At 41.3% G+C, this 21,933-nt stretch overlaps 2 protein-coding genes across 2 annotated transcripts in view; one reads left to right on the top strand and one right to left on the bottom strand.

Moving 5' to 3' along the window:
* Positions 1-1,192: 1,192 nt before the first annotated feature.
* LOC122838793 (putative claudin-24) lies at positions 1,193-4,375 on the bottom strand. The gene has a single exon (XM_044129738.1). It carries the CDS (start codon positions 4,217-4,219, stop codon positions 3,521-3,523), a length of 699 nt encoding a protein of 232 aa, XP_043985673.1. The 5' UTR covers positions 4,220-4,375; the 3' UTR covers positions 1,193-3,520.
* A 2,617-nt stretch (positions 4,376-6,992) lies between these two features.
* wwc3 (WWC family member 3) overlaps positions 6,993-21,933 on the top strand; it is a 38,980-nt gene continuing 24,039 nt past the window's right edge. The window contains exon 1 of the mRNA XM_044129736.1: positions 6,993-7,485. Within this exon, the coding sequence (XP_043985671.1) occupies positions 7,340-7,485 (146 nt within the window). The 5' untranslated portion in view covers positions 6,993-7,339. The remainder of the gene's footprint in view (positions 7,486-21,933) is intronic.

The raw sequence follows: 21,933 nt of genomic DNA, 5'->3' as shown, positions 1-21,933 counted from the left end.
ACGGTCCGTCCAGGCTGGGTTATCTAATCTGTCTCGCTTAGTCGTTAAATTCAGTGGTTAGAAATCATTGCCAGAACGCTAAAAAACACAACTCTGATGATTGGTGCAGATGTTTCCAATGTCAGGGTTATATTAGGATTATATTAGGATTATATTAGGGTCTGGATGACAGTTTTGCTGGGATGTTTGTAATTTCCAGCGGTAAACTAAGGTAAAGAGAGGAGCAGCTGATCTCTAGCATAACGCTTTTGTTTTAATGTTCGTCAGAAATCAGTGATAACAGATCATAATAACATGTATGATTTGCTGCAGTGGTGGAGCTGTAGCTGACGCCATTTTTGCTTCCTGGATGGTTGCCACGGGAAATTAAAAGGATTTCCCAAACATGCATGAAAGAGTCAAAGCAACATTCCAGGAGAATAACAGTATCGCAGGATGTAAAGCTCAAAAAGTGGATTTTTATGTAATGCTGCACCTTTAAGGAAACTAATTTGTCGGCGACAATGTAGGCCTAAACATTTTTTTTTCCAAATTGTAGTACAGATTGTGGAACCATCTTTAAAACATGGTTCAGTTTAAACAGGTTTTTTTGTTGTGTCATTAAACTGCATACCATGATTTAATAGGTTTTGTTGTCTAGGATTTAAAAAAAACAACTAAAATATAGATATACATAACTGAAATACATTAAATTAAGTTCCTGGTCTTAATATAAAAGATGATGTCCAACATTGGGAATGTTTTGACCCGGGCTGTGGCTCAGCTAGTCAATTCCCCAGCTTACTAATTATAAGCGGTGTATGAAAACTGTTTGTTTATCAAGCCTTCAAAGTAAGTCTGTTTGTTTGAATTCGGATGTATTTAGACATAATCAGTCAAGACGCTGGCAGGTCATTTCCTTTTAGTTGCCTCTCTGCCCAGACTCACAGGAGCTAGAAACATACTGCAACCCACAGGAGAATCTCCACAGTTGATTTTGGACCCTTCCTACAGCTAATAGCTTTCAAAATGGTGGACTGGAGTCCTTCTCTGTCGTCTGTACAGTATGGAAGATCAAAACTGCCAAAATTAAAAACAAATGCAGAAATGAACAACAAAAGCACTTTTATCTTTTCAGACATTCCAAGTCAATGTTCTTTATTTGGAAAAGATTGTACCTGAAATGCCATGAAAAATTTTTTTATTTTTCTCCTTGTAAATTCAAGTCGTGACATCTAAATCCACTCCTGATTGGCTAATCACTCCCTCTTGACGGCTCCTCTTCTTTTCCGTCTGAGAGAAACTTGGGAGGGCGCGTTTTTGTGTTGGTAAAGGAACAGACGGAACCAAAAGCGTGTCCTTCAAAGTAGCCAAACTAGACTTGGAACCAAGAATAATCTTCCTGTTTGGAATGCGTTTGTGCTAAATTTTTACAACTGGCGGAATCTTTTATTTTTCTTCTAACTCTTGCTTGTCAGTGATATATAAATAAATGAAAAGATAATAAATTGGAAAAAATGTTATGGTAAAAACTGAAATGAAAATAATATCTTTCGACTGTACTGTTGGTAACCCGCAGAAATACACAAATAAGGCACATCGCAGTGCAAACACATAAAATCTTTTCAAGTATTTTTGATTATTTCACTTACAGCTTGTACTTTTTCACCGAAGTTCAGAAATTATTGACTAAAAGTATGCTAGGATATTTTGAACTTGAAACTAGACCAAAAACACTTCGTCAGATTGCGTGATTTTTTTGAAGTGCAGACATTCTCTCTTTCTGCTCCAAGCGCCTCCGGCTCAGGGAGTCTCAACAGAACTACCGTCGGCGGGTCAGGAGTAGAGCCAGTCCCGTTTCGGGGGCCCCTCGGGAGACGTGCTCGTGTGACAACATCATTATCTCTTATTAACGTCATTCTGGAAGAGCTCGCTCCTCAGAAAGCACAGCTGACATACAGGAAAAGGTTTTCCGCAGCGTATGACGCGCTATGCACCGCTGTACCTGCGTGCTCGCGGGGCCATGCGGGCCGCGGCTCGGGACCGCGGTGAGCGGTGACACACTCTGACCCCTGGCAAATTTGTGTAATTATGTCAACGTGTGCTACATTCTTCGACCATTAAAGTATTCATTAAACACAGCTTAGCTCTGTGAGTGACCAGGAAATCTGATGGAATTAGCCTCAAGCTGTGTTTCCACCGCCGCAGACACACCTGACGGCTGGTTTTAGTCCCTTCTGCCCCCCACTCCTGACCGGACCGGTCGTCTGAGGGTGGCTGTGGTCTGGCCGGTGCCTAAACTTCTGACATAACAGACCACAAACCAGGACACTGCTGCACACAGGCTTGGGTCTTTCAGCATTTTACCAGCACAAAATTAACCCTTTGGTGGTTCCTTTGTTTTGTATTTACCTTTTTTTTTGGAACAATTTGTTCTGTTTTTGCTGTGTGTTTTTGTTAACCACAACTATCTACTTCAGATCATCAACCTAATTTCAATTGCAGACAAAGGAAACCCGACTGAAACACAAAATGCAGCTTCCAAATGGTTTATCTTGTTATGTTTTAATAATTGTTTTCTTTTTAAATCGCGAATTAGCTCCGATTGCTAGACTTGTTGCTCAAGGTTTGACACAGCCAGGTCTGACAACTACCAGATCCGTGTAATGAAGGGAATCACTTAGAGAGTGTGTGAAAATAAACGCGAAGCAAGCTAAACGGTCGCAAAAAGCAACGCATTATGTTGTGGTGTAAAGACGTTCAAGGACAAATGAGAATAAATAAAAAAGTCAGTGACAAATGGGGGGGGAAACCTGGAACGGAAGCAGCTGACCGATCAAAATTAGTCCAGAAATCACAGACAAGTCATCCAGAACAAAATCTACAGATCCGGGTCAAGTTAGTGTTCATGATTCAGCAATAGGAAAATAAAAAATAAACAAGCCGAAATGTATTAGCACAACAAAAGTCGTGCAAAAAGAAGTTTCAAAAACACAATCAAATCTCCAGGTAACGACACAAAACGTAAGAAAGGCAAATTTAGCATTATTTTTTTTTTGCAAGTATTTTATACAAGAGCAGAATGCTTACCTATAGACCTGATCCGTATCAGACGATGCACCTCACCAGAAAACCAGAGTGGACTCACAAAAAAATTTGGTTCTAAGAAACGATCTGAGCTTCAGGGTTGAGAATAACAGACATTAACAGAAAGCCTAATAAAAGCCTTTAATAGTTTATTTTTCATCTTGAAAGTGATAAATGAAAGCCATCCCATAATACTAAAACCCCCCTTTACAAAAAATATTCACTTGTACTAATCACAGCAGGCCATCTTGCAATGCGACGTCTGATTGTGCATGTGAGTTTTTAAAAGAGCTAAAACATTACTAATCAAATCCTGTTTTTTGTTTGTTTGTTTGTTTTTTGGCTGGATCAGCTATTACACATTATCTTGTATTTAATATATAAAAATCATTGACATCATTGGTGCAAAGCAGTTTGAAGTGCAGCTCTACAGGTGATCGTGCCGTTCCGTTCGTTAAACGTACTCGGAGCGTTTTCTGAGGTCACGGTCTCTCTTGGCGTGACACCTCCTCTGTGGCGCAGGGTGGTGCTCCGCCTGGGAGCACCAGGTGGAGGTCACCATAATCAGCCCGGCCACCACGAGGAGGAACCCTGCTGCCCAGCCGCAGAACAAGGCGTCTCCGAACTCCCACCGAGGCACCACCTCGGGAACCTTCTCGTCATAGAAATGCATCACCGCCAAGTGAGCGATGTAGGACACGGGGACCAGACAGAGCACCCCGGACATCATCCCCAGCACCCCTCCGGTGATGGTCAGAGTCCTCTTGGTTCGGTGGCCTTCATAGTTTTTGCAGCTGTTGATCAGGTGGAGCCCGGGTACGGCGACCACGATTCCCAGCAACCCCACGGCGAGGGCGGTGCACATCGAGATGCGGGCCAGTTTGAGGTCGCTGGAAAGCCCCAGCAGGCTGTCGTAAGACCTGCACTCCATGCCGCCGATGTCCTGGACCACGCAGGTCTCCCACAGTCCCAAGTCGTAGCTCTCGGTGGGCAGCAGAGAGGTGGACTTGGTCAGCCACTGCGGCAGGATAGTGCTGCCCAGAGCGCAGAGCCATGCCCCGACGTAGACCAGCAGCCCCAGCAGTTCCAAGACGCAGGCAGGTGAGTCCATGCGTCTTCTTGCCTCTCCGGCCTCCACGTTCAAGAGATCCATGAGAGTTCCCCTTCACCGGCTGCGCCTGGGTTGGAGAGGCCTCTCGGAGTCCGGTCGGGACGGAGGCTGCTCAAAGCGCCTGGTAATTAGAGCTGACTGCTCTGGCTCAGGGCTCGGCGCTTGTTCACAAACACTTTCCACTCAGAGGAGCACACATCTTCTGATGCGGGAAGGAGAGGGGGCTTGTTTGGACCTCCCCTTTTGTTATCCTGCCACCATGCCAATGGGCAGCAGGAGCAGAGGCAGAGATGGCTTTGTTTAGATGAAGCCATTGTCAAGCATTTCCCCAAGCTGCAAGCCACAGGAGAGGTCATTAGACGTAGACATACCAATCTATGTTACGGTAGAAAAAAAGAGACTTCTTTCATGTCTGTTTTTGCATCCTGTGTGTTTTATCTTGAGATATGTCAATACCAGAAGACAGAAAGCCAAGCAGTTTGTTCTGTACACCTAAGAAGCAACTATTTCCAGAGAAACTCCTTAAAATGGAACCAAGACATGCAAAATGGCACGGAATGAGAGAGAAACGAAGATAAACAGGCTTCAATGCATTCAAGAATCAATATAGTGCAAGAGCAACAGAACTAGGTTGCAAATTCTGTCGTGTTCATAAGTTTGGGCTAACTGCTTTTAGATTCGGGCTGCATGTGACTGAATGTGAAACAACAGAGCAGCTTATTGTCTCGTCTCTTACGAACACAGCACAGCCTGTGGGAAACAATCGTAGGAGGCTGCAGATCAAAGCCGAGATGTGAGAAAATGTTTCCCGTTCTTAAGAACATTGTTCGAACCGCAAACAAAAAGGCAATAAAATCCCCAGCTGAGAGTTCTGATGTCCGGACAAAGACTCGGACAGAACAATACCAAATAAATCTTCTCGTGGAAGAGAAAAAGGAAGCGTATCTTTGTATTCAAACAGTGTGAGAGGGACGACTTCAGATGAAACTTCCCATGCTGTTTGAAGTTAAAAAAAAAATAAAAATAAAAAGAGGAGGCAAAAAAACCCCTTTTTGTTAATTTTCCTTCCTAAAAAATTGTTAAACTGTTATTGTTGCAGATAATTGTTAAAAACGGACACAGCGCCGCTGCAGTTCAATCATTCGGCCACATGAGGGCGACAAACACGAGCGATTTCTTCTGTTCCACTTCAGTGAAGACCAAATACACTCAAAAATCAGACTCCAAAACATACAGAGAGCTACATTGGAATGAGTTCAGGTTTGATTTTTCTGTTGTTATATTTAAGGTATGCAGGAGATGAACAAAATAAATTCAGATGGATAAGTGCATTTATTGTTGGAATTCAGTTCAGCCATTTTTGTTTACTGTAATATATGGAGACTTTACCCACTGACTGATGCATTTCAAGTGTTTATTTCAGTTAGTTTTGATGACTTTGACTGTCAGCTTTCAAAACACCACATTCTGCTTCTCCGAAAATACAAATGGCAAAAAAGAGATTTTTTTTTTTATACAGAAATGTCTACTTTTGGGATACACACACACACGCACAAACACACACACACAGAAACACAATGCAACATAGAAGCAAGAATCATATCAAGTGATATATTTCTTGCTTGAAATATATCACTTCTCCTAGTTTGGTTCTGGGGATGCAAAGAAGATCAGAACTCTCTCTCTATATATATATATATATATATATATATATATATATATATATATATATATATATATATATATATATATATATATATATATATATATATGGGCCGTTATTTTAGGAAGGTGATGATATGCTACGAACACAAAACACTTGCATGGTCAACTAGAAAAACTGTCAGAGATGTGTTCCACGCGGTTGTGTAAAATCCTTTTTGACCTTATGTTTTTTTTCCTTTTCTTTTCTTAGTTTTCTGAGAAACTGAATTTCTTGCTTGAAATATATCACTGTATGTGAAGTACATTTAATCGGTGTCTGCAAATAACTTAATTTGAATAAAATTACTGAAATAAACTGCTTTTTTTCTTTTACTAGTATAACAGTATAACTGGGTTCGATTCCCGGCCCGGGGTCTTTCTGCATGGAGTTTGTATGTTCTCCCTGTGCATGCGTGGGTTCTCTCCTGGTTCTCCGGCTTCCTCCCACAGTCCAAAAACATGACTGTCAGGTTAATTGGTCTCTCTAAATTCTCTCTAGGTGTGAGTGTGCGTGTGCATGGTTGTTTGTCTTGTGTGTCTCTGTGTTGCCCTGCGACAGACTGGCGACCTGTCCAGGGTGTACCCCGCCTCTTGCCCGGGACGCAGCTGGAGATAGGAACCAGCAACCCTCCCGACCCCATTAGGGACGAAGGGTGTTAAGAAAATGGATGGATGGATGGATGGATAGTATAACAGAGGAACAGATACGCTTCATTAAGATGCTATGCGGATAGGAGACACGAGATGGCGCTGTTGTACCGCTGCCACCGCAATCACAGCAGCAAACTTAGTGGGAGGAGTCCGTGAGTTTAAATCACAATTTTTCCTCATTTTTATATTAAATATATTTACATATTTTATCTTAGTTCTCAAAAAGCTTATTTGTAAGTCAAACTAAAATGTGGTAGTGTCCTACTGACCAATATGTGAAAAGTTTTTCTTTAACTTTTTTGTTACTTAGCTCTTCTTGGAGTGTTTATGTCTTCCACTGCTGTGATGATAAAACTCTGAAGTGGCGCGACACTTTAAAGTCGCATTTAATCCCCACACCGGGTGGTAGTAATTAGTCCTAATGAGAGTGCTGATTCCCAGAGTTTCCCCATTGGACGGAGGAGCTCGCTCAGTCGTACGTCCGAGCGTTTATGCAAATCCGCCCCCAAATATGGACAGACACGAAGGAATGAAATATGGTGGAGAGGCGAACATGGAGGACCGCGAGAACGCCGCTGGACTGTTTTTAGGGGGGCAGTAGCGGAAGAAAGTGGATGTTCCTCCCGTGGGACTGTTTCAGAGGAGAACCTCGGTGGAAACTTGCTGTTTTCGCGTTTCCTTTCCCCATCGCGTCGAGGTGGAGTCGCTTTGTAATGCTGTGAAGACCGACGACTTTCTTTTTTTCGGGGGTATAAAAAAAAAAAGCAGGACAGGGGGGGCTTCTGCCCGACTCACCGTGTCGACACTATGCCGTGGGTCAGCGGCGGAAAGCGGAGAGAGAGCAAGGAGCTGCCGCTGCCGGCGGGCTGGGAGGAAGCCCGGGATTACGACGGGAGAGTGTTTTATATCGACCACAACACCCGGCAAACTTCGTGGATTGACCCCAGAGATAGGTAGGTAGGCTGGAGGCCTGGGGGTAGTGGGATTACACACACACACACTCACACAGAGGTATGTTAATTCAACAAGTTAACTTTCTAAACTATGTGCGCACATGTGGGAGCTGCCTGAAAACTAAATATTTCCCCCAGATGTAGACCGTGTGTGTATGAGTGTGCTCATTCTTCCCTCCTTTTAATCATATTCCAGCTTGATGTGACTTAATTAGCTGGAAATCTCTGATCAGCTGAGATTTAGGAGTTGTGGCCTCCTGAAACAGGGGTGTGTATCGTGTGTGCGCAACGCCCATCATATCAATGCACCATGCTGGTCACTTTAATGTGTTCCCACCGTGTCTCTCCACACATACACACACAAAGTCTGACAGTGTTTTGACAGGGAGTTGGGGCAGCGGCACCCTCAGCCTTTCCGGTTTGTTGTGTTTCAGAGGAGTTCGGTGTCACCAGACCAGCAGCCTGTGTGTTGAACCAGTAGTAACCCAGTCTGTCTGGTCACCCAAGACTCTTGGTTCCGAGCCTCAAGGAAGCGCAAGCTTGATACTCCAATCACCTGAACTCATCAGTACACTCGTTGACTTGATGACTTTCAGTGACCTGAAACATTCCTGGCTGACGAATCTCAACAGAGAGCCATTGTTTTGCAGCTCGCCCTCTCCTCTTTCACACAGACACCTCCTTCAGATGAGCGGCGCGTTTAGAACGGCCTAAAAAGTCTGCTTGTTTATGTCAAAGTGGCCGTGATTTTTGTGTGCGTGCGTGCGTGTGTTTTTGACTGGGGTTAAGGAGTGGAGCAGCAGCAGTAGTAGTATAGTGGCGAGCTTGAGACTCCAACTCCCAGAAACCTTCATGGAAATATGTGAAGAATGCTTGTTGGGCCAGTGGGAAAGCTGCAAGGATGTGCTTTTGTGGGGACTTGGATTTCACCAGCCCAGAAACGGGCTCAAGCGGGGGAGTTGAAGCAGATTTACGAGATTACTGGGAATTATTGCAAGTACTTTACCTCTACTGTAATGTAAGGGAAAGGTGGAAATCGATCAAAGCAGCCCTTTATCGTACGGCTAGAGACAAGAGTGTTGTCTTTGTTGCACATTTGAATCCTGCAAGGCGTAGAGTATGATAATGGGGGGAAAATGTCTTTCGCCAAATCCATATTTGGAACATTTTAGGTCCAGTATGTTAACTTGTAGACATTTAAGTAGTTCTAATTGATATTTTCAGCGATTGTTCCGTTCTTATTCAAACGGGCTCTTTGCTTTTTCACTCACTTTACACCCAGTCCATTATACCTGGAGGTTGTTCTTGGAAAAATGCCGCACTGGGTGAGGCTTTATTCTGTTCCTGGTACCCTTTTTTTTTTCACACGCAAAAAGAAAAAATGATGATTTTACAAATTGAAACAATGGCTTAAGCAGTCTGTGAGCAGTGTAAAATATTTTCATCTAGGGGAGTAGTAATGTCAGAAAAACAAGTAAACATGCCGTCTCGTGTGTATTCAGAAATGGAACAAAGGTTTCAGAAATGTCGCACTGTTTTTAGAAAATTCATGTTCAGCGCAAAATAAACCAGATGTGACCTCTCAATACTATGTATTTAGAGCCAGATGAAAAACGGGGTAAATTATTTTAAAAAGAATAAAATGGTCTTTTGATTTAGCACCAAATGCTAACACGATAAGAAGCAAACGTTTGTTTTGTGTTTTCTAGTGTTCAGTCATGTTTTCTCCATGCTTGAATTGTAAAAATAATAGAAAACTCATTAGGGGAACCAATTGCATACTTTTTTAGCGCCCTGGGCAACGATACCTGTGGCCCATATTTAAAACGGTTACATATCTTTTAATACATTTATTGATTGAACTTATAACTTTCCATATTGCCAAAGTATCCATCCTTCTGCAGAACAAGTTTTGACATTAAATAGTTGAATTTATTTGCAAAATAACTTTTTGGCGCAATCTCCAGCATTTATTTATCTTTTTGAAATGGCTCAAAATCTTTTAGTTCTGATCTCATCTGACCACAGCTGCCCCAAATATAACTTTTTTTTTTTTTTTTTTTTTTTCTGCCCCCCCTGCTTATTATAATGTTGGAGTTTTTTTTTTTAACAATGAGATTTTTAATGGTCGTCCTGCCAACGAGCTGTGGATCTTTGCAAATCTGATGGTTGTCTTAGCTGCTTCTCGGATTAATGCATTATGTATTAATAGGTTTTATTTACAGGGGTCTCAAACTCCAGTCCTCGAGGGCTGCAGTCCTGCAACTTTTAGATGTGCCTCTGCTGCACCACACCTGAATAGAATAATTAAGGCTCTGGAGAACTGGTCTACACAAGGTGAAGGTAATGAAGCCATTTCATTCCAGCGTTTTGTACCTGTGGCACATCTAAAAGCTGCAGGACTGCGGCCCTTGAGAACTGGAGTTTGAGACCCCTGATTTAGGAGTATCAGGGTTGGGGAAACCAGGAATACAGATGCACGCCACACATTTCAGATTTTCATTTGTAGAAATTTCTGTAAATTATTTTTCCTTTTGTGCTGCTGTGTTTGCATAAAATCTCTGTAAAATATATTCGACTTTGTTGTTGCAGTTGGGATATTTTGGAGATGTTCACAGGGTGGGAAAAAAGCTTTAAGGTAGCGACCTGAATCTACAGTTTTTCTGGCAAAAGGAAACTTTCAATTTTCAAATTCCCAGGAGAGAACTTGTGATCCAGGTCAGGTTTTAAAGAGCACAGGAAAGGTGGAAGCAAACTGTGAACCTTTATCTGTTGTAATGAGCAGGGTGAACGTTATAGCTGGATGTAATCTAGATAAGAAAACCCAGATTTTCTTGAAGACACCCCCTCCCACTCCTCCCTGCTTTTTGATGAACCGTTGTTGCACAGGGCTCGCCGCCGTTTCACAACTTCCTCCAGTAGCGAGCGTCTGTCGGGAGGAGTTTGTAGGTTTGCATGACTAAAGGAATGTTTCCTGCATTTGTTCTGGTGCTGCTCGGTGATTTATTGGCTATCTAAGCAGAGGAATGTCTTCTATCGCCACCTGAAATGGCCTTTCCTATAAATTTCTCTTTACCTGCTACTAAATCTGACTGACATGCATCAGATCAAAAAGTTGTCAGGCTTGCCCTAATGTTTTTCTCCTTCACTCTGAAAGCTACTTGAGCGTTATGTAGACTTAAAAGCCTAGTCTGACAGCTCATCTGTTTAAAGCTAATTAAGGGAGCATATATCATCTGCTCGCTCACTGTTGGTGATTTATAACTCTTTAGATGAGATAACATGTTTTTATGATGTCATTAGAGTCTTTAAAGATGGCATGAAGTCACCTATTAAGATGAAACTGTCCTAATAGAGTTAGGTGTGTTGAGTCTTGCTAATCAAAGCTTGGGCTCTCTTTTAAAGCAGTCCAAAAACGTGTAAAGTTACACTGATCAGGTATGAGATTCTCATAATACCACTAAGAAAACAGTTTCACTGTATTTGCTCAGAAACATCAAGGTAAACGATTTTAACATAACTGAATGGTCATTCCTGCTGTACGATATGGCTGAAGATGTATCGCGGTATACGAGTCAGTATAGGTAATTATTGATCAGTTTAAATATTCAAATGACTTCCAGACTGGTGGCGTGAACTTTCTTGTTTTCTCAACACGCCGTTGTTTTTATTTTTAAGCGGTTATTAGGCACGGTGGCGAAACAAGAAACTGCTGCTGCAAAAGTAACTATATGTTGTTGCTAGGTAACTGAAAAACGAGCTAGTTAATCCCACTAACCTAGATTGCATCTTCTAACCTCTTCCTACATCTCCCAGAATGCTGTGCGGTTCTGGATTGGAGTTCAATGGAATTACTGAATATTCTATTATCTATTGATCACTTATCTATCTCAATGTATTGATTTATTGTCCTTGAAATGATGGGCTAGGCGTTGATTATAAATGACTGTAGCAATCGCATAAAAAAAGCCTCTTCAGGCCTTTTTTGAAGTAGTTCATCTACATCATTGTAATGTGGTAGCATGTTGTTTTCGAGAGTAAACGCAAATTCAGATTTTCCTGTGAGCTTCTCTTCAATTTCTCAGCATTTTGAGCGGCCAATTCAGAGAGCGCTGTCCGCCTGCCGGGATCTAACGTCTCCCATCTGGACGCCGGGGCCGTTCATAGGGCACTAGCTCCGGGCTCGGCCAGTCCACAAAGAATCAGCGGTGGATCATCGTCTCGTCGCTGAAACACAAGAGCCATTCATCGCATCCATAATTGCCAGAGATGATCGTGATGTGTCGTAACGGCGCTGCATAGACCAGCCAGAGGTCAGGCTTGTTCAGACGGACCCGCTTCGGGTTAGGTGGCGGCATGTAGTGAAAACTCGGGTGGAAGTGTGAACGGATACCTGCGGTATACCTAGACAAACCCGCTTCGCCTTCAGCATCAGGGATGTTCACGTCTCTACGAATGATGGACGCCTCTAGCAACGCCCCGCCATCTCCAGCAGATAAACCAGGCACTTCTGTGGGGCTTTTTTTTTTTTTTTTTTTTTTTTTGTTGCTGTGGAATGAGCGTTATGCTAGGCATGCCTACACTTATGCTCCAGGGGGGGTAAGTGGGGGCTCTTTGCTCACGCGCCCCCAGACAAAGCAGCAGGACAGAAGCAGTTCCCATGTGTCTCCCTCCTCTCATCCCGGGGCCCGCAGGCCTCCTTTATTAGCTCTGTTATGCAACAGTCATGGTCGGCCTGCCGCTCGGCAAAGGGAGGCCTTTATGCTTGGTCACAAAGCACACCAAATTCAATTATTCTGGAAAGGGTGAGCTGAGTTTCCAGCACTGAAAGGTTATTCACATGCACTGAACCCCGCTGTTATTTTGCTTCCCCCAGTGTTTTCATTATGTTGGCTTTTTTTTTTTTTTTTTTTTTTTTTTTTTTGGCTGTTGCTGAACATTGACTGTCATTTTGCCCTGTGTGTCTGAAGTGAGCCAACAATAAGGGTCAACCCACTTCTTGTTCTGGACCTCTTTCCTCCAGCTGACACCCCTTTGATGTCCCACTTCCTGTCTGCCTACCTCAGATTCCTTTACTACTATAAAGTTGACCTTTAAGTGCTTAAATTCTGCTCGGCGTTCATCTGTTTGCCTCTTTACTCTTTCATCATCACCATAATCAAGAGTAGCTGTGTGTCCTTTCCCTGTGTGTATATTGTGAAGAACACTACCTAAACAGGACATGCCAGAGTCGGTGGACTAACCTCGTGCTCAGGGGGCACCATTGTGGTTTTTCCCTCCGCTGTCCACACATCTGCACAATTCTCATTCAAAAAGGGGAGGAGGGGAAAGCATGTAGTCGACAGGCATGGGGGGCTGGTATGAAGTTCTCACAGTATGAGGAACTGGATTAAAAATATTACAGGACTTGCCCGGAAATTTAAAATAAAGTGTGATGCAATTTCTTTTCTTATTTAAAGTAGGAAAAGCAACAATTAACACAAGAAAACCAACATTCATTAATAAGATTTCTAAAAATTCCATGTGAAATGGGTTGCGTATGTTACATTTAGAATAAACACAAGCTGAGTTGTATCTGTCAGGTAAATAAGCTCACTGCACAGAAAAGTATACGTTTTGTGTTTTTAAATAGCACTGGAAGCATATTTAGTCAGGCTGTCTTCTCCGACTTCTAGCCTGCAGTCTGCTGCTTTACAAACATGTTGCGTGGAACAAAGCCTGTCGCAATAAGTAAACGATCAATTAATCGCATGGTGAAATGAGCTCATTTTTCATTTTGATTATCTCGTTTACAGAGACTTGATAATCTAGTTGGTTCCAGTTGTTTGTAGTTTTTATTTTTGATATTTTAAGAATCTTCCAGTTCCATTGTTAAGAGTTCTTGGAGAAGGCGATGTACTACTTGAAAATGGTCTCAATGTTTGAGCTTATCGGAATAATTACTGGGACAATTTATCATCCAGCAAAATTTGTAAATAATCAGGAATATGTCATCACAATATTAATATCGCTAAAGACCGTAACGTAATTGTTGGATTTCCGATGTTTTGTGTTGGAGTTTGCATGGTAGACTAATATCTAGCATGTTGCATGAAGTCTTAACTGTATTTTATGCAAATTGCTGACATTGAACAAAAGTTGTAAAGATAACAGTGTTGGAGGCGCAGTGAGGAAAATGTCTCTATTGTAAGTAATTTTATTTTCACATTATGAACACAGATTAGTTCACATAACGTGTGTGTGTGTGTGTGTGATGGTTCATCGAGGGGAAAAAAAATCCATTTTGGCCAAAATCCACAGTGGCAGCCATGACCTCAAAGGAAGTTTTATCAATCTTTTTCCATTTGTTGGTGCTAAGCTAAACGTTAGCAGGGTTGACTTGCAGTCATACCTTAAGTGACACGATTACACCGCAGGCCACCTAACATTTGTCAGTAAAAACAAAGAGTTACAATATATAGATTGCATGACTGAGTCCCAATTAATTATTCCGCTGGTATTTGAGTATCGTCTCTGTTGACGAGGGTCAAACCCTTCATGCCTGACAGCCGAGCTGCTTTACTTCGGTCGCGGTTGAGTCAGCGCTGCCTAGTCCGCTCCCGTCCATGTGTCCAGACGCCGTCTAAATGTGCACAGAGACGGGACATCTCGGTCTACTTATAGAGGCCTATTCCTATAAGATTCAACATTTAATGGGAGAAGCGCATGTCAGCTGCTTGTTCTGAAATGCAGCGCCAGAGAGGCTGGACATAAATGACATTCCTCCCAAAGTTGTTTTCCACGTTTCTTTTTTAACTCTGGCAGGAATTTTCAGGCCGGCGACACTTGTGGCCCTTTTGTTTCTGATTGTCTGTGTCACGCTGTGGAAATTAAAGCAGGTGACGTTCAGGGTAGAACGAAAAAAAAAATGCGCAGAATTTGATGGGATCGTGTCGTCTGGGACGTCCTTTGTAGCGTTTGCTGCTGTTCACAATTATGCAGAGGTTAAGCCCGCTTATTTCCTTAGCTCTTATTTGTTGAGTTTGGCAGCTTGTGTAGGGCGACGATAGGGCAACCAAAAGGTTTTGATGGTTGGATGAGTTTGTTGTGATTTCGGCTTCAGGAATGCAGCGTAGTAGTCTCTCTGCTGTGGCTGACACGAATTACAATAATATTTGTAGCATCTCTGTCATGAGGATGCACAGATTTAAACCCCACCTTCAAAACTGTGTCATATTGCGCTTTAAGACGACTTTATATTAAAAGATTTGGAGGAGGATTACCATTCAGGTTTGGAAATGGAGGCGTTCCTGTTGTAAATGGGCTGAATAATAAAATGATTCAGGGCTGAATCATTTTATTACGTTTTTGTAAAATCATGGTGATTTTTTTTTTCTTTTTTCCTCTATTTAAGAAAAACAAATTAATATGCCTATTCAAATACTCAAATATAAATATACCATCATATAAACAAGGGAGGGGGAATGTGAAACAAATCATATTTCAGCGATGTAGCACTATCTCATGCTTGAATAATTGCAGCTTTACAAGAGACTAAAGGTTCATTCACACCAGCCCTGTTTAGTCCGCTTTTGTCCAACTCTAGTTTGTTTTTTCCAGAAAGTCTGGCTCTTTCCAGGAAGTTTGAATGCTCAATCAAACCCTGATGTGGCCCAACAAAGCTAATTCTGGTTCCCCAAAAAATTAGAAGTCTGGGTTCGATTGCAGATGCAAGCAGACCAGAGAACACTATGAAAGCAGGAAGTGGATTATAGCGCAGGGTATTCTGGGTAAATACAACCAAAAGAAACTTGAGAGTCTAGCGCTAGCAGGAGGAGTCGCTTGTGATCTTTTACCAAAGACAAAAGGAAAAATCCTCCAACCGCCAAAATCAAACGCTGCTCCATTTTGTGAAGAAGATGATTATGGTCATGTCGTTGTTGGTTTTCCAGAGAAAAACGTTGAAAAATGTAAACGCATGATTAATCTAGAAAAAAATGTAGAGTAGATGACCAGAAAACTGATGGATCCCTTAGACTTAAATATGTTCAGTTTATCATAAATTGCCTCACATCTTTTATCTACCAGTAAGGGAACGATGTGCCACAACGGGGAACCTAATTGACTAACATTTTACATCTTTGTTATACCAGTAGCCTGCAGATCCAACGAAACTGAAACATTTTATTTCGATCCTGTGATGAAATGCTAATAACATTTATTCTTTCTTTTGGGAGATCTGCTGTTCACTTTGTGGAGAATTGCTGTTGCTGCCCAGGTGCAACGACTAGCTGTTGGGGACGACCCAACTTCACCGGCCGCTCAAGACTCCAGTTTCACATGCCTTTCCCACGCAGCAGCGTGTCGCCAGGCAGGGGGCCGTGGGGAGGGAGCTGTGGAGATAGAAATATCCTCTGGGACGACCCAAAATGGCTCGGATTATTCTAGAATTAGCAAATGTCTCCGACAACCAAATATGTTTATCTGAGACGCTGCGAGCCACGAGCATCTCGTCCCTCCACAGCTGAATATGCTTGTCGTTTTCATGTTCTGCTTTTCCTCCGGCTCAATGAAAGTTAGAAACGGTGCAAAAAAGCATTTTCTTTAAATAGTGTGTGAATTTGGAAGGCAATTATATCAATCTGTAATTTCAATGTAGTTAACATTTTAGTGATTATTTGCTTGTGGCTTCAAATGTGTGGGTCAGTTATCGACACCAAGGTTTTTCCTTTGCACTGCTGCCCAGCTGTCTGAAAAAGCATGACTTTGTTGTAGGACTGGGTGATTATGGTTGGAAAAACATTTCACAATGCATCAGTCTGCCGATAATCATTGATTAGTTTTGTTTTAAAATATTCTGCTTGGTGACTTTACTTTTCCCTCACATTTTCAAATCATTTTTAAGTCTATATATCAAAATATACATTTTACCAGCAGTAGGAATAATGGTTTCTTTTAGTTTTAAATATTTGTATAAATAATGAGGTGAAAACACTGTATTATTATTTTTAAACTAATTATCCGATATATATTGGTGTTTGTTCGACTCCTGTTTTAAAGTTTCTGAGGTGTGATGAGAGGGGGAGTTGATTGATTTTAGGAGTTGGCAGTAGATTTTTAGTCGTTTGTTGATGCATCTAACAGGCCAGTTACTGCATTATCCTCCATAAATAGCAGGACTATAGTTTATAAATGATGGGCTGCGTTCCAGCAGAAAATTGTGCTGCAGGCAAATGAATGTCACCAAATGGATTAACCAGGTCAAAGACGGCGATCTGAGCTCTGATAACTTATATTTGTTTTTCAGTGTAAAGGATTTTTTTTTTACACAGATTTAAAGTATCCTCTACACCGCTGTCAGCAATGAATAAATCTGAAATAATTCAATAATAATGGCAGATTTGCAACGTTGGTAAACTGGAAGTCCATGACCTTGTTCAGCAGTTCCACAGCTAACGCTGTGATGAAATGGGTCAAAAACCGTATTAGAAAGTAGAGAAAAACTGAATAGATAAAAAAATAAATAATAAAATTTATGACCCAAGCAGAATGCAAAGATTTCTACACAGCACTGCAAGACACTAAATTCAACTTTTCTGCACTCCTGGAGACTCGGAGTACATAACAAAATGTATTTAAGAGCTTAAAAAAAAAGACATTAAGCAAAGAGAGTGGAGGGTAGCCAGTCTTTCTTCTCTCATGTCTGCAGAGTTTGCTGCTGCTACAGCAGTTCTGGCTGTAGATCCAGAGGCTAATGATAATTACAGACATGTTGTCATTTATACCCAATAGTTCAACCAATACAAGATTATGAACTTCAAAAAGCCTAAAGGAATTTTAGGAAATAAAAAGTTGGTGCTCAGGGCCGTTAAAGCTGCGCTGCAGTACATCTTAAACTGCTTTAAAGGCCGTCTTTAAATATGGAGCATGAAGATGTGGGATATTTCTTTAAGCATTGGTCACCTAATGACTCACAGCCAGCAGGGCAAGAACCTTCCTTAATACTCCCCTTGTAACACTCACTGTTACGCTGAACCTGCAGCTGCCTTTTATAATGACGGCGTATAAATATAGTTATTATGAAAAGCCTTTTATAACCCTAAAAGCCAAAGGCAAGTTAATTTGGTGTTGGCCGTTTCACACTGTCAGCAGGTTTAGTCCGGGTCACCGTGCCAGCCTGACAGGAGAATGACTCAAGGATTTCTCTCCCAGATGCAGACTGAGGATAATCTCTAAAAATGTTTTTGTAAGCTTTTCATATGAATTGGCTGACACTCGCTCTTTAGACGGGTGTCATCACTCCCACCCACCCCCCGCTCCGCTCGTCTCCATCCTGCTGTGCGTCCGTCTCTTTAAGAGACCGCTCGGCAGTGGTTAGAGAGTCTCCCAAGATATGAGTTGGAAAACAAACGGCGCTGTCACAAGACTGCGTAACAAACCAAACATTCAGAGCTGTGAGTGGAGGACATGTGTTTTTTGCTTGTTTGTTGTTTTTATTTTTTTTTCCCCTTCACTGTCTTTGTCTGTCACTGGGTCAGAGGGCAGTTTGGGATTAAACTCCTGCTGACGTCACGTAGCTTCCCACATCCCCATGCGTCTTCTGAACTTTCCTCTTTCCTTCAAGTCTTTTTTTTTTTTTTTTTTTCCTGTTTATACTCCCAAGAATAGAGCATCTCCTTCATTTGAAACCCTTGTGTTTTTATTTTTGTGTTTTCTCCTCTGTATATGTGTAAAACCTCCCTGCTAAAGTATTTCTCACGCTGTCTGATTGCTTCTTGTCCAAGTATTTAAAGAGCAGTTAGTGTCGGGACACTTGTTTGCCTTTCACAAACACTCAGAGCAGCAGCAGGTAAGGAGCGTGGCCCTGTTTGCTTTGTCTCCAAACTCCACTTGTGCGGCTCCTTTTAACCCACCGCCGTCATGCCACCGGTTATCTGAAGCATGTGTTTTGTTTTGTTTTTTTTGTCATCTTCTGATCACTGTTTGAGTCAAATAGGGGTTGCTCAAACTTCAGTGAATTATTGTGGAAAATGTATATATCTTTAATGCAATGTCTTGGAGAAATAATATAAACATCTTTGTAGCTGAGATTGAAACTCTAGCCATGGATTCAGAGTTGATCATTTTCTCCAGATTTGTTTTATTCTGACTGAACATTAGCAGTCAGGCTTACAAAGGAGGATTGGGGCCCACTGGAGTTAAAAAAAAAAAAAAAAGTTTAATCTGAGATCAAAATTTTAATTTTTTGTTTTTCCGTGACCCAAAATAAACCCTCCAATTAATCATGAAAGATTTTTTTTATTATTGATTGGTCAAAATAAGAAATGTTAATATGCTGCAATAGTCACATGGGACCTCTCATGGCCTTGTTGTATCGATGACTTTCTTTCTGTCAATCTCCCATAAAGCCAGATTTGTGGGATGCACCAACATAATGAGTTTGCAGCAGCGATGAGGCATTCCCTGCGGCTCGTTTTACACTAGACTCGATTCCTCATGCCGGTGTAACCTGAAACGACATCAACCTGAATGTAAACATCGCCGCTGCTGGAGAAGAATCGGGTTCAGTCCAAATGCGGCCGCCTGCAGCAATCAGCCCGACAAAGTGTTGTGAAACATGTGACACCAGAGGAGTTCATTCAAGGATAACTGGTACACTGGATTGTCTGTTTATCAAGATTGTGATTTTTAAACGCGTTTTGCCGTCAAATGTTGACACTGTCTTATTCAAAAACTTTTCTTGTGTATGATCCGTCTGTCCAGGTCCCTGTTCATCCTTAGCTGGAAATGTTTTGTCTAAATATCCCATCACTGAATTGTTTTCAAAACTTTTCAGATTTCTTTGTCTAGTGGTTATTATTTACTGTTGGTTGATCTGCACAGTGGGGTCCATTAAACAGGTGGACTTGATGTAGTAATTGGTTCACTTTTAAAGGCAGTTGGTTGCACTGATTTTTATTATTTTTTATTTTTTATTTTTTTTTTTTTCAGGATATGTAACATTGCAGCTTTTTGTTTGAAACTTGTAGAAAACCACATTTGTCCCTTCCTCGCACTTCTGAGGACAAAAAATGGTTTTTACCTTGTCAGAAATATGCTGCACTTTGTGTTGGTCTTTGACTTAAAATGCCCGCGTAAAACATAAAAGCTTGTGGTTGTCATGTGGCAAAAAAGTTAAAGCGGTTTGAAGCCTTTTACAGGTGTAGAATATGTTTTATGCTATTCCTCAATTGCATAATTTTCTTACCCTGACCTATTGATTTATGAAAGCCTGTATGCCATCGACTGTCTAACTTTAGTGAGTTTGTTTCAGCTGCGTTTGAGGAAATGAATGAAAACATGAGGAAACCTGCAGTCGCAACATTCTGGACTGCTGCACTATATCTCTGGAATGTCAAGAACAAACCTAACCTGTTGAATTCCCCAAAAATATGTCAAATGCTGAGGCAGTTGATTGAATTTGAAGCCCTGATTGTTTTTGACAAGCCCAACTCATTCATTGCGGAGTGTGATTCAGCACTGCTCCTTGATACTTTTTATTGGAACATCAGACATTTTTATGGGAGTACGCCCTCCTTTGTAATATCAGGTTGTTGTTTTTATTTTTATTTTTTTTTTTTTGAGGGAGACAGCGGATGACTAACACAGTGCCTTCTTCTGACTTGAATTGGCAGCATGTGTCTGAGCGCCGACGGCATCGTGCCTGAAAACCATTTTGTTGACAGAGAAAAAGAAAGCGGAAGTGAGATCCAGTGCAGTAGGTTTTTTTTGGGAGAGGAAAGCTGAAGCATGCGTCTCCTGAGGAATGCAGAGCAGAATGTCTCTGCTGCACTCGCTTTGCAGGCCCGTCATTGTATGCATACCTTGCCAGTTAGCAGGCCTCGCGCTCTGAGTAAAAGGATCTCTTATTGATGGTGATCAGCTACTGGTTTTAATGCCATCATCCAACCTGCTCCCTGGTGGGAAATGTTATGTGTACTGCTAGTTGTTGTGTGCAGTTTAGTAATTGATTAGAAATAATTCTTTTAGTAGCTGGCATTCTGAACAAGCTTCAGAATTGTTTTTATTGAAGTGTTCATGGTTTTCATGCATTTTAATGGCTAGGAAAAACTTTAAAAAAACAAACCGATTTTACGTCAAAACAATAATGGCGATAGCAAGCATTTGTTGTTGCACATGATTTGATTTGAGTGCCTCTAAGCTTATGCGGTGCCTTTCATTTGCTCTCTGAAATGGGAAATCCAGAATGTGAAGAAAATAATCAAATGTTGAAAGTTTGTTTGCCACCAATCCTGATCCCATAATCCAATATGACAAGAAAATCTAAAAAAAAAACTTTTTTTGTTTTTTTTCCCCCCCAACTTTTGACCATTTTGAGCTAATTGAATCAATTGTCAGTCATTGTGCTGTTCAAATTATGTTTATGATTATATTTTTGATCATTAAATCCAGAAAACATTCAGCTTCTGTTTATAGTTGTAGCTAGCTTGTCAATCAGCATATTGCTCAAGTTTTCTGACTTGGTGCTTCCACGTGGTTCAGATTACGTTATTCTTGTATCTAAATGTTGTCTTTCTAGCTAAATTAAACAAACTATTAGCTGTGTAGTTAGCTAGAAGCTACAACTTTGTTTAAGCTAGCCTGGTAGCGCTCATTAGCAGCACTTGAATTTAACAGCTAGTTTTATCATGTGGGACTCTGATAAACTAGGTAGACACAAGGTTAAAACTTAAACAATTTCTGTAGTCTCGCACCGTAAAAACATCTAGACTACAGAAATTGTTTAAGTTTAGTGCTGGTCACTTTTTTTTTTCTTTTTTTTTCTGCATTTAGCTCATTTTGAGGTTTTGTTCCTTTATGTGCTTCAGTGGCTTTGTAGAAACTTTATCTTGTCTCAGAAGACATTTCTCAGTCATTCTGGTCTTGTCTGCTCTTTGTTTTGTTGTTTCTTCTAAAAATGCATAGTAGCTTCATGTGTGCTAGCCGGTGAGATGGTCGTTTTTAGTATTGTCCTCCTGAACTTCAGGCAGTAATTCATCTTCAGGCCCGTTCTGGAGGACGGTTCCCTGCTTCTTCTGACCAAATGAGTTTCTATTCTTCATGCCAAGGTGTTCAGTTCTCTTCTTTGAATTAATCAATCTAAGGTAGTGCGATAATGAACAAACGTCCATGATGGAAAAGAGCTGGTAGGAAGGTATCCTGAGGTTTAGCAACACTGCTGGTTAGCTGGCTGAAAGGTTACCACAATTTGAAACACCACAAACAAACCAAAAAAAATTGACAGATATTTTTGTTGTCCTTTTTGTGTGAATTATTTCTACCAGTGATTTCATTATACTGGCCCATGCCTTTTCAATGGCTGTACTTTACGTTTCGTCTCTCAAATCTGCCAAATATGGATCTTTTTCTATTACAATCTCCTATGTTGGAGCCGGTAAAATTGTTTCTGAAATGGGTTCAACCTCTGGT

Source organism: Gambusia affinis, linkage group LG10 (assembly GCF_019740435.1).
Source record: "Gambusia affinis linkage group LG10, SWU_Gaff_1.0, whole genome shotgun sequence".
Lineage (NCBI taxonomy): Eukaryota > Metazoa > Chordata > Actinopteri > Cyprinodontiformes > Poeciliidae > Gambusia > Gambusia affinis.
This window is presented reverse-complemented; position numbering and strand designations above follow the sequence as displayed.

Bases quoted from the DNA above. Each gene is read 5' to 3' on its own strand.
- LOC122838793 (XM_044129738.1), bottom strand. From the start codon at position 4,219: ATGGATCTCTTGAACGTGGAGGCCGGAGAGGCAAGAAGACGCATGGAC.